The following is a 12,907-nucleotide window of genomic DNA, read 5'->3' as shown; positions in this document are numbered from 1 at the left end:
ATCGATTTGCTCAAGCGGACACCAGTAACATCTCACAACAAATTGTGAGACTTGTTACTGTTTTTGGCATATCGAATACGTCACAGGTAGCTTGCCAGGCTTTGCTGTGCGGGTGAGATACTCTCGGTAGCTTGCTGGGCTCTCTGAGAAAGGTGGAGGAATCAAACCTGGCTCGGCTGCATGCAAGGCAAACGTCCACCCACTGTGCTATCGCTCCAGTCCGAATTTCCAGTACAAATTAAAAAACATATTTAGATCACTCTGATAAAGAGGTAAAGACAGAAAGAAAGCCACTTTCGTGAGAATAGCATTAGGAGACCTAAAATAACGATTTCTTCTCGGCTAGATTACTGACATTCCCTTAATAAGTAAACCAAGCAAGCAGAAGTGTTCTATTAGGCTTTGGCAAAATGACAGAATATTCAAAATGCTTGAACAGAAAAATACCTAATAAATCGAATTACCTGTTATCAAAACTTGAATTTGATAGAAAAGGAACCAGATTTTTCCAGCTATTATGAGCATATTCAAGAATATTCAGAAAAACATCAATCTTTTATGGTCACTGAAGCACTACTTAGTTTAGTATGCAACGTACAAAAAGAAAACTCTCTTGAGTAGGACTTAACTCAGAAAAGGTCTCAATTATTTACCCACTAAAGAAAATTCATTTATTAATATGAAATGCTTTCACAAGAGAAACAAAGATTTAAAATGTTATAGTAACTGAAAATTCCTCATTTTTTTCCAGGTAAATACTTCTAGAGTGTGAGGCAGATTTTCCACAAGTCAGTTACACAAAAATGAACCCATTCTCAGTTATGCAAAAATGAATCCACAGAGACAAATTGAAGTTTCTATTTTGAAAAGTATTTTAGTTTGAATAAATTAATTGCAAATAAAAATCAGCTACAATATATAGCTTGAATAGAAATGACTAGAACAAATACAACACAGGACTTGATTTCCTTGCATTAGTCACAAAACATGTGACAATCTAGAAAACTTTAAAATCAATTATACATCTTTGAAAAAGGGGTAACAGTATTTACTGATACATCACAACTAGTAAACTTATAATACAAGTTTCCTGACATGCATTTCCTGAGTGAACCCAAATGATCATTTTTAAAAACAAGGAAATTTTGACAAGTTGAAGTAAAATAAAAAAGGTTCATGGCTTCTAAGGAACAAGTTTTTTTGTTTTGTTATTAAATCAAAAGAAACTTCAGAACAGCATTGTAATTGGATAAATTAAAGCTATGCTACCACGTAAAAAATTTTCTAGACAATTATTATATAATTTTTTGAGCTAAAGGAAAACAAAGATCAAAAAATAATTCTGTCTACTCTAAAAGTGTATTTATTTCTACAAGTGTCACAAAGGGTTTGATGTAGTGCAACTGTCTATACTTTGTGGTACATTAGAAAAAGGGGCAAGGAGGAGAGACAAAGTTTCTTGCTTCTGAAGGCAAATATCTTACTAGTATTAGGAATAAACAGACCATACAAGTATGTTCCTCTACTCCGCAGTCTCTGGTGCTTATCAGCCAACCAAACATTCCTCTGAGTCACTCTGTGGCAACTCTATAGAACTCAATTCCACAATTAAGGCTGGTCTGTTAGATTAAAAAGGGGGGCACTAATGTCATTCAACCCATTACATCTAATTTCCTAATGCCTGGGTAAGGACAAATAGAGAATAGTCATTTCTTTTTCTAAAAGCAAGTCAATCCATTCTTTTTTCTTGTTAATTTATGCTTTTCCTCCTGGGAAATTTTTTTTTTCTAGAAACAGTGAACAGATGAACCACAGTTTATATCTAAAAAATAAACTTGCCAAATGTTGCTGATACTAAAAACAGATTCGTTATCATGGGAGAAAAATAGATAATCTGGATTAAATTGCATATTCAAAGGAGCATATAAAATATTTCTTAACATTAAATTTTTGTTATAGTACTACAATTGAAACATCAAGGAAAAAAATCTTTCCTGGTTATCTTCAATGTGGTTAAAAACAAATACCTTTTACACAATGAGAATATGAATTTGGTTTTATAAATATTCTAGTTTATCAAATTCCATATTGAAATGGGGGGTGGGGAGAGCTCTCTTGTCCTTCTTCCTACTTTGAAAATCCTTGAGTTATGCTTGCTAAACTACCATTCACACTAAAAGTGTGACACCATTGTTACCATGCTACTCTATCAAAAACATTCTAAGATATCTCCTATAATAAAGATAAATAGAAAAAAAGTAAATATACATGTTGCGTATTTTACAACGTTTGCAACGAACTGTAAACTAACATAGTTTGAACCAACAGTACCCTCAGTTATACAAAACAATTTTCAGCACTGAGGATGGGTGATTCAAAACACTAAAATGAAGGCATCAAATTAGACTGTCTTTTTTTCCTCAAAATATATCTTCCACACTCAAAAATTCAGAAGTCTGGTTACTTTCGGAAATTCTTTTGCTTGAGTTTCCCAGATTTTTTCTCATAAACTGCTATTATAAAGGTTTAAAAAATTCTTCATCTTAATGCAAATGACCAAAGCAGAGAAACTGTGATGTGGACAACAGGTTGGAAACCCCAACTTGCTTAGCTTATAAACGTATACCGCAGTCCTGGAGGACAACTGTCTGTTAGTCTAGAGGTCCTTGGAAAATAAGTCTGATGTAGCCTTGTTCACCAGCCAACTGATGTGCGCAAAAGGGACAGGCTGCATGGAAAGTGTGAGTACCATGAGGAAGCGGGATCTGGGACCAATAGGCAGTTGTCTTTTCGGAACATACATGCCCACAAGGGCTGAATGCATGGGTGGGAGGGCCGGCGTCCACATAAAATCCAGCTTCGCATCCAAGCCACAGAGGGACATAAGGACCAACAGACCTACACATAGGGCATTCACGATCTTTTCCATCACGTTCTTCTTTGTTTCCCCAGTTATGATAGCCATGCACATGGCCGCAGTTTAAATATACCCATGGTTGCTTTTCATCAACAACATCTTTCCTCTTCATACTAGGAAATGCTAGTGTGTTGAACCCTACAGGGCACTGAGGTCTTGCTGCATTGATTTCCTGTCTTAAAGCTTCTAGATGCTTCACTGTAGGAGTGTGGGAAAGGCCTTCTGCTGTACGCCACAGCAAAGTTGCACCACACAGGTCAATTAATGAGCCATCTTGTAACTGATTGGTTTCAATCTCCACCTGTAGGGGGAAGGGTGAGGTGGAAATCAAAAAACATATTCACCACTGTGTTTTGGACTTAATAATATTTGGGGATGACATGTTCCTTACCTGAGAATCAGCATTTCCTAAATATTTAAGACGCTCTAAAGGCAATAATGACAAGTGTTTATATCAAGGATATATATTGGATAAAATATTGAGCAGTAACAAACCTCTTTTCAGCTTTAAAGAGGACATATGATTAAACCATCTGGGTAATTAGTAAGTTTAATATTTACAGTTAGGTAGATATCATGTAAGGTCATAACCAAAAATAGAAAAAAATCCTGTTACTTATTTTGCACATGGAATGCCAGAGATCAAACCTGGCACCCTGCCCACTGTACTATGGCTTCAGCCCTTTAACTCCGTTTTTTTTTTTTTTTTGGCTTGTTGGGCCATTACCATTGGTCCCCAGGAGGGCTTACTCCTGGCTCTGGGTAGAGGTTGATGCTTTAATTTAAGAAAGGTAGGGGTGAGACAGTACAGTGGGTAAAGTACTTATCTTGCATGCACTGACCTCAGTTTGATCCCTGACATCCAATATGGTCCCTATAACCCACCAACAGTGATTCCTGAGCACAGAGTCAAGAGTAAACCCCTGATTATTACAGGGGTGGCCCAAACCACCCTCCTCCCAAAACAATTTTTATTTTTAAAGAAATCTTAGGTCTCAAGATATACTAATGTAGTAGAAATAAAACATCTTTAAACATTAAGATACAGTCCCTAGTATAGTATAATATTTGATGATCAGTGCTTCACAGTTAGACTTGGTACTCTGCGTCAGCAGCAGATTTAAGAGTGATTTAAGATTTAAAAGTATTTGGGAAATACTTGTAGTCCAAATCATCCAATGTGCTGATTATGGGAGATAAAACAGGAAATTACATCTCAGGACTTACCATTTTTCCTCTCTGTTGAGCTGATCTGGTTTCACGCAGACTGAATACATTTCCACATACAGATATTTCTCTCCATATCCCAGGCTTGGAGTCTTCTGTGAACCCATTGCGGGGATGCATAACAAGAACACCATTAGTGGTTAAGCCATCCATCTGCCCATCTGATGTCTTCCATTTGGCAGCCTTTTCCTGGTAAGAATAACAGCAAGTTTCCTTTTTTTTGGTGATTTTTCAAATAGAAAAGTATATATTTAAAATGTATTGTTCGGACAAAAAAGATTTTACCCCAAGAAAGATGTTTTTGGACGAGTCAAATCCTGCAGCATAAATTCGTGCTGTAAATGGGGGATTCCGTTCACATATGATTCTACAGGCAAATCTCGATATAGTACTTTGCACGGATTGTGTATCTGAATTAGTCTGACTTCCAGGAACTGTGTCAGTTACTACAAAATCAATTGGACTTTCAGTGGATCGACCAATCTAAAAGGAGAAATTAAAAACATCCATAAACTTTCAAAGGAAAATAGCTGAAAATTCATTCAATAAAGTCACAGGTCCTGTGAGACAGTAAGGTAAGAAAGACTTGCATTGCATGTGGCCAACATGGGTTCAATCCCTCGCACTGCATATGTCCCTGACTCCCACTAGGAGTGATCCCTGAGCAGAAACAGAGCAGCTCTGGGTGTGGCCCAAACCCTCACTCCCTGCAAGAAAAATAAAAATCACTAAGCCACTAAAATGTCTAAAGCTCAACTTATCATATGCTTAATTCTGAGAATATCTGTATTTTTGAAAACCAATCTCAGACTTTTTCTGGTGCAGTAATCAGGGAGCATAGAATTAAGTGAGAACTTATGACCCAGTAACACTCAAGGGAATAAAGAATTTAATATGACTGAGCTTCCAGATGATTACAGATTTAATTATTTCACTGTAAGAAAATATTCTACAATAAATTACAAACTTTAAGAAAACAGTGAACATAATTAAAATATTTTATGATTCCAGGATATGACACCAAATATAATTTTTTTTTTATAGAGTCAGGAATCGAACACAAAACCTAGCACAATATATGTCAGGTACTTGACTACTGAGCAACATCTGTAATCTAAAAAGCATTTTATTAAGTTTCAATGCACTGATGTCTTTATGAAAGTGTACAAGAATGTTCTTCTTCTTCCTTAAGTTCATATTCATATGGCCTTGTTTTGAGGTCTTATGTAAACTTCATACGTTTTCTTATGTTTTTTTTGGTCAGGTGTCAGTTATTTGTTGCTACATGTCTAAAAGCACACCCTCTTCTAACTAGCTACTCTTGTTCTGCTATATGTTGAAAAACCGCACTGCAAAAGATTCTTGTTGAACGCCTAAGAAATTTCTAGGTAGTACTGAAAACAAATTTCAGTACTATATATGTATGCTCAGGAGACCACATGGAATGGATCATATGGAACCCAGGTAACTTATATGCAAGGCAAACACCCTACCCACTCTGGCCCCTAATGTGGAAAATATCTAATATGCTTAGGTGTCTTTTTTCATTTTATTCTTGTTTCTTACATTTCAGAAACTTGGCTTCCAGTTCTGGTAGAGGAAGTGCCAGCAAATACACATCTTCAGAGGTGCTTATCATTTTGAAAGATAACATTTGAAGAAAAAAAAGATCAGAGAAATAGATGATAAAAGTAGAAACAGTCATAGGTTCTTCGGAGATAGTACAGGGGTAGGGCATTTGCTTTGCATGAGGATGACCCTGATTTGATCCCCAACATCCTATATGGTCTCCCAAGCATGTCAGTAGTTCCTGAGTGCAGAGCCAGGAGTTACCCAGAGTATAGCCAGGTGAGGCCCAAAACCAAAACCAACACAAAGAAATGATCAATTTATTTGATTTTTGACAAAGTAGTATTATAAAAAGCTAAAGAATGTGGTGCTGAGAAAAAAAATACTACGATGGCTCTTGAAATAATTCTCTGTATAGTTATGTCTTAAGAATGCTTGTATCAAGACTTTTAGATAAAAATGCTAGTATTTTGTCTTATCATCAAGTATAAAGTCCAGGATAGTTTTAAAGGAGAAACTGATTGGTTAATAAACATAAGACTGTATATGCCTTTTATTTTTAAATCAACAATATTCAAAGGAAATGGTCTCAGACTTTTGAAATGAAAGGCATTTCTCCTATTATAAAAAAATTAAAGATTTTATTAAAGAGTCAGAAAAAGAGATCTCAAATATTTTTCTATTAATTATGGAAGATATCGCCAAACCTTTTCATCTTCATTTAATATTAAAATTCTTTAATCAAAAAATAATTGGAATAATAATAGATTATCTATTTAAATCTGTAAAAAAAACCCCAAGAATTTATGAAAACCAAGTTAAGGAAGATACTATCATAAATTCTATTTACATCTTTGATTTTTACATCTATTATCTATCAGTTTGTAAAAATAACTGCATGAACTAGAACAAAGAGTAAGAGAAAAAAGCTGCCTTTTCTCTAATATCTTTCATCAAGTATGAAACAAGTGTCACTTCGTATTTTTAGAGACTGCCATGAGAGTGAAAGGCAGAAAAAAGTAGCAAACAATGGTCATATACATGTATAGAATACTTCCTGGTTCTTTCTTTTGGATAATGATAGCTAATGGAGTTTTAGCCACAGCTACTCACTCTTATTAATACTTGTACACAGCTCTGAAACATTGACTGTACTAACACGTTTCCCAATAATCATGAAGGATGTTCTATGATCTCCACTTTATAAGAGGAAATTGAGGCAGAGAGTACCTAAGCAATGTTTCCAGGAAATCTGATTTCAGAAACTATTTTTCAGTCATTCCAAGATATTTAAAAACGAATTTAGAAATTAACATATATTTTAATAAATACATTATGAAAACACAGCATTCTTTAATGGCAGCAAAAGTTACCTTTATAATGGGCTTTATATATTCTTTTTAAAGGCAAAGAACCAAATAATCTATTATAATACCTGAAACATATCAGTGTTGCTGTCATGAGTATATTCAACCACCACTGTCTGGGCACGAGATAAGGTGTATGATATGCTATGCTGGTCCTTGTTGCTTATTGCCTAAGGAAAGAAAGAGTAATTGCAAAAATGAGTAAGTAGGCCAATCAGATTAAAAAAAGTTAGGCTTATTATATACATGTTTTATCCTTGAGGTATGGGGTAGAGATTAATAACTTGCATAATATCTACTGTGACAGCAATTTCTTAATTGAGCAGAGTATATAATAAATTGAGGAGATATTAACATAATTTTGTTGTATAAAAAATACTAAAAAATCTGAGTCGCCCTTGGTAGTATTTTAAATAATTAAGCAAACAAAAAACCAAATTCCACATAGAGAACACAACATTTTTCAAGGGAAACTTTATTTTTAAAGTAATTCCAAGAGTTAAAAAAGTTAATTAATAAGCAGAGCTAAAAGTATTCCTAACCATTTTGTGTCTCTCTGAATGACAAATACTTGCTATGTGCTAGCTGAGCTATAGAAAAATTCATAGAATGATCAAAACATTATCAAAGGAAACTGATATAATACCTATGACTATATTCCTGACATTCAAATGTACAAAAAACTGCCAAAAATACTTTTCCAGTTTTGTTTGTAGGCATTTCTATGTATCTGAGTTAAAGATAGTATCAGAGGAATAGAAGAATGGTACAAATTAAGTGGAAACAGTTTGTACAGATCAAAGAGTTGCTCTATATACAGCAAAAAGACTAACTGAAAATAAGTCATTCTTAGCAGAAAAACCAAAAAGCTTCATAATTTTACTACGTCTTAATTTGTAGTTCCGCTGTGCTATCACTTAGGTCTGGAGCAACAGCACAGCGGTAGGGTGTTTGCCTTGCACGTGGCCAACTGGGGTTCGATTCCTCAGTTCATCTCAGAGAGTCTGGCAAGCTACCGAGAGTATCCCGCCCACACGGCAGAGCCTGGCAAGCTCCCTGTGGTGTATTCAGTGTGCCAACCACAGTAACAAGTCTCACAATGGAGACGCTACTGGTGCCTGCTGGAGCAAATCAATGAACAATGGGAGGACAGTGCTACAGTGCTTTAATTTGTAGTTAATGTGTAACAGATAAAGTCTTGAGACATTAGCTCTAATGTTAATAAAGACTGAAAATTTCAAATACACAAAAAGAATAAACAACTGAGTATTTCCCAGTTAGCTCTATCCAAGTTTAGTAATATGTCCTTGTCTGATTTTTAAAAAGCAACTGAGGGGCTGGAGTGATAGTACAGCGGGTAGGGCATTTGCCTTGTACGCGGCTGACCTGGGTTCAGCAGTAACCCTAAGCATCGCCAGGTGTGACCCCAAAAGCAAAGATAAATAAATGAATAAAAGAAAAAGCAACTGAACTCTAAAAATACAACAGACCCTTCTTCACATGCCCCTCATTCTCTATAGGGGTAACCAACTTTCAGAATGAATACAATGAAAAATTTTTAAGTACTGATTTATAAAATATAACAGTTTAAAAAAACCTATTATTTAATTCAGCTTTAAACAACTTCTTTTTTTTTTTTGCTTTTTCGGTCACACCCGGCGATGCACAGGGGTTACTTCTGGCTCACACACTCAGGAATCACTCCTCACGGTTCTTGTGGGACCATATGGGATGCTGGGGATCGAACCCAGGTCGGCCGTGTACAAGGCAAATGCCCTACCCACTATGCTATCATTCCAGCCCCTAAACAACTAACTTTTAAATCAACTGACTTGATAATTGCTCAGTATTTTCAGTTAGTTCTACATGACTCAAAGGATTTAAGAACAGATTTTTTTTTTGAGGGAGGGTATGGGCCACACCCAGTGGTACTTAGTGATCACTCCCAGCAGGCTCAGGGACCTTATGGGGTGCTAGGGATCAAACCTGGGATGGTACGTGCAAGGCAAGTGCCTTACCCACTATACTATCATTCCAGGGTCTAAGAACACATTTTTTGGTCTTTTATCTAGAACACAAAGAACAGACTTAGACTTTTGGTTTATTCTGATTTTTCTGGTTATTAAATCAATTTTTAAATTTCTTAAATTTAGAGTAACACTATTTCTAGAACTAAATTCTCACTAGACTAGAAGGAAGTTTTCTCCATAACCTCACTAATACAGTCTTCCAAAATTTAAAGAGTCAGTATTTAATTATAAAGTTGTTATCTAGGGCTGGAGCAATAGCACAGCGGTAGGGCGCTTGCCTTGCACGCAGCCAACATGGCCGACCCGAGTTCGATTCCTCCGCCCCTCTCGGAGAGCCCGGCAAGCTACCGAGAGTGTCTCGCCCGCACGGCAGAGCCTGGCAAGCCACCCGTGATGTATTCGATATGCCAAACACAGTAACAACAAAATCTCCAATGGGGACATTACTGGGCCCACTTGAGCAAATCGATGAACAATGGGAGGGCCTTTACTTTACTTTACTAGTAAAGATAATAAAAAGCTGACAATGAAAATACGAGAAACACAACAAAGCAAGGAGCAAAAAGTGAAAGTCTTTATAGAGCCTTGCACGAGGCCTTTCTAGTAGCAATGTAAATTCCCTGATTCTCAAGGCCGGCAACTACATCATCCTAAGGACTTGAGGATGTCCCAGCCTCACACCCGTTCATTAAAATTAAGGAATGGAATTGTTTCGAATATCCACACACTCATTTGTCCAATCCTTTTCCATCTGGCACATGTTTAAAGACTGTTACCAAGTGCCTTCTCCCATTTAAACAATAGCAAGCTTCTGGTACAGAAATGTTCAGAGAGAGCTGGAGAGACTGCTTTGCGTGCAGGAGGCCCAAGTTTGCTCCCAGGCAATGCTGCTAGCATGGAGCATGGAGCCAGCAGTAACCCTGAGTAGAGCCAGAAAGAAGTTGGTTCTGAGCACCTCTGAATGCATCATAAAAACAAAACAAAACAAAATAAAAAAGAATTGTAAAGAGTATGCTAAAGAATGTAAGTGACATTTATGGTTTTCCAATTTCTCCAGGTTAACACAATTTATTTTTTAAATTTTTACCTTTGCAGCCTGAGGAGTACAAGCAATATGCACAGTGCTGGGCTTCACCCCATTTGCCTTAGGTCTTTTAAATAAAGCAAATCTACTTTTCCTTCTTCCTCTGTCTCCATTTGGGAGAGACCCATTATACCTGAAGGGAGAAAAGAAGTTTAGAATAAGATGAACATATTTTTAAAGCAAATATTTTACTTTGCCTTACAGGATCAATTCCCAATTATCAATTAACATAATGTAATTATCTCAAATTCATTTTAGCAATCACTGATCCTCAAGCTAGTATAAAACAAAATGAGATTCTTCCTGGCTACATTCCAAAGCACAGAGAACTTACCTTTTGTATTATACATAGTCCTAAGATTATACATAGCTCCTTTTTCTTCCCTCTTCTATTGAAGAACTGATTAATAACATATCTGTCTCCCTATGATTCATTCAACTTTTTTGAATAATAAATGTTTGCATGTGCTAATATAGCCTTTAGAGGAAGTATGAATTGTTTAAAATAGAATCACCCTTAATTGTGACTCGAACACTTTAAAATAGCCTATCTTTTGAAATAAATTTTAGACTTGCTTGTTAAAAGTTTCAGTTACTTGAATATACACACATTGTTGACAAAACTCATCCAATTGAGAGGACTGCAAAGTAACAGTTTAAACAAGACAATGGTGAGTTCTTTGTGTTTCCTCTTATGCCCAATATACCCTATATTCAGAGCTAAAGAACTCAACAACCCCAAATTACCAATTGGGGAAAAAAAACCAAACCAAAAACAAAACAAAACCCTAACCAAAGGATGTTTTCTGTAATCAAAGGAGCAAGAAAAGAAGCAGCATTACTAAGACAAAAAACTTTCTACTAGGAAAACAAACATTCAACTACAGCTAGATTGTGTGTGTGTGTGTGTGTGTGTGTTGTATACTCTAAAGGTAAGTAAATAATCAAGGACTTGAAGTAATAAATGAAGATAAAACATTTGGTATTTATTCTGTTGTAAGCATTACTGGGTTCTATTTCATATATCACTTTAATTCATACATTCTCACACGAACCCTGTGAGACTGATATCACTTCCCATTTTTACAGATTAGTAATTAAAATTATTCCTCAGAGAATTATGTTCCTCGGAGTCTCAGAGATATTATTATTATCTGAAAGTCAGGCAAGTGACAATGGCAAAGTCAAAAAGATAAGTCTAAATATTTGCCAAGTCTTTTAACCTTTTTGCTACATTATGGCATAAGCAGTAGTTTAATGATAAACTCCTCATTCACTGCAGGGAAGAAATCAGGCAGGGTACAAGGAACCATATGTGAGGCACAAAGAGGAGAGCTTACTCAAAGACTGCCATGTGCAGAAAAAAAAAACTCTTTATGAAAAACGAAACACTAAATTCTACTGGAGCAAGGAATTGGTAATTTTGTTTAAAAAGGAAAGTCCCTTAAGAGACTATCAATTTGGCTAGTTCAGGCTGTGTGCTGTCTCAAGACCACAATGTGGTTTATTATACTGATCCTCACTATTGTTCACTAAGTTGCAGAATTTCTTCCTCTTCTAGAAACAGGCTCTTTCTTCCATGTCAAATTTCTATAGCTCAAAACACTTTGCTAAGCAACAATAATACAAAACTGCTGATCCTATCCTGTGCTTTACCTCTTTTTCTAGTGGGTTGAGAAGCATTATTTGTATTTAGATACCAAGTGCCAGATACAGAAATGACTACTATTAATGAGGATTAACTGAAAAAATGCTAAGTGAAATGATTAAATGTATTAAATTTAAAACTTTAGAAGCTGGTGTGCTAGTTCAGTGGATATGGTGCTTGCTTGCACATGCTGACCTGAGTTTGGTCCCTAGCATGTTCTGTATGTTCCCCAAGCCCACAGGAAGGATCCCTGAGTACAGAGCCAGGAGTAAGCCCTAAGTACCTCCAGGTGTGGTCCCAAAACATCAAATTTTCTTTTGATTAATTTTAGTCTTTAAATGATTCCAATTTCCTGCTAAGAGAATTTAACTTAGGACAGGTGTTTGATAGTTTAAAACTGCTTGTTATCAAAATATAAAGATATCTATTCAAGTGGCATTACAATAGTTATTTTATTAAGCTTATTGTCTCTTTTTTTGGGGGGGGGCAGTGGTGGTGGTTGTTGGTTTTTGGGTCACATTCAGCAGCACTCAGGAATCACTCCTGGCTATACTCAGGCAACTGTATGTGGTGATGAGGTTAAACCAGAGTAGCTGCATGCAAGCCAAGAGCCTTTTTACCCCTGTATTTTCTGGCCCCAACTTTATGACTTTTAAAGTTCTGGGATTTTTTTTTTTGAAACATAGCCAGTGATGCTCAGGGGTCACTCCTAGTTCTGCACTCAAAATTGCTCCTAGGGGTGCTCAGGGGACCATCTAGGATTCCGGGGCTTGAATCCAGGCTGGCTGTGTGCAAATTACAAAAGCCCTGCCTGCTGTAGTATCACTTAGACCTTAAGTTCTGGTTTTGAGGGAAAATTATTTGTCTCTAAGGAAATTAGCTAATCTTCTCTGTCATTTTCAGGAGAGGAAACAAAGGTCCAAAATGGTTAAGTGGCTTATACAAGGCCATATGGCTGGCAATGTTGGAAACAGCTCAGAGTCTAGAATTCCTCACTCTCCACCAAGAACTTAAGCTTATTATCTCCCCAGTTTCTCTTATTTTATCATGTGAAATGACAGGTAC

At 36.3% G+C, this 12,907-nt stretch overlaps 1 protein-coding gene across 2 annotated transcripts in view; it reads right to left on the bottom strand.

The window, feature by feature from the left end:
- Positions 1-854: 854 nt before the first annotated feature.
- PELI1 (pellino E3 ubiquitin protein ligase 1) overlaps positions 855-12,907 on the bottom strand; it is a 51,207-nt gene continuing 39,154 nt past the window's right edge. For both annotated transcript variants that reach the window (XM_056125679.1, XM_056125682.1), the window contains exons 3-7: positions 10,198-10,327; positions 7,149-7,250; positions 4,430-4,627; positions 4,145-4,333; positions 855-3,218 (exon numbers count right to left, since the gene is read on the bottom strand). In XM_056125679.1, coding sequence (XP_055981654.1) covers positions 2,652-3,218; positions 4,145-4,333; positions 4,430-4,627; positions 7,149-7,250; positions 10,198-10,327 — 1,186 coding nt within the window. In that variant the 3' untranslated portion in view covers positions 855-2,651. The remainder of the gene's footprint in view (positions 3,219-4,144; positions 4,334-4,429; positions 4,628-7,148; positions 7,251-10,197; positions 10,328-12,907) is intronic.

This window comes from Sorex fumeus, unplaced genomic scaffold (genome assembly GCF_029834395.1).
Source record: "Sorex fumeus unplaced genomic scaffold, SorFum_2.1 ptg000006l, whole genome shotgun sequence".
Lineage (NCBI taxonomy): Eukaryota > Metazoa > Chordata > Mammalia > Eulipotyphla > Soricidae > Sorex > Sorex fumeus.
This window is presented reverse-complemented; position numbering and strand designations above follow the sequence as displayed.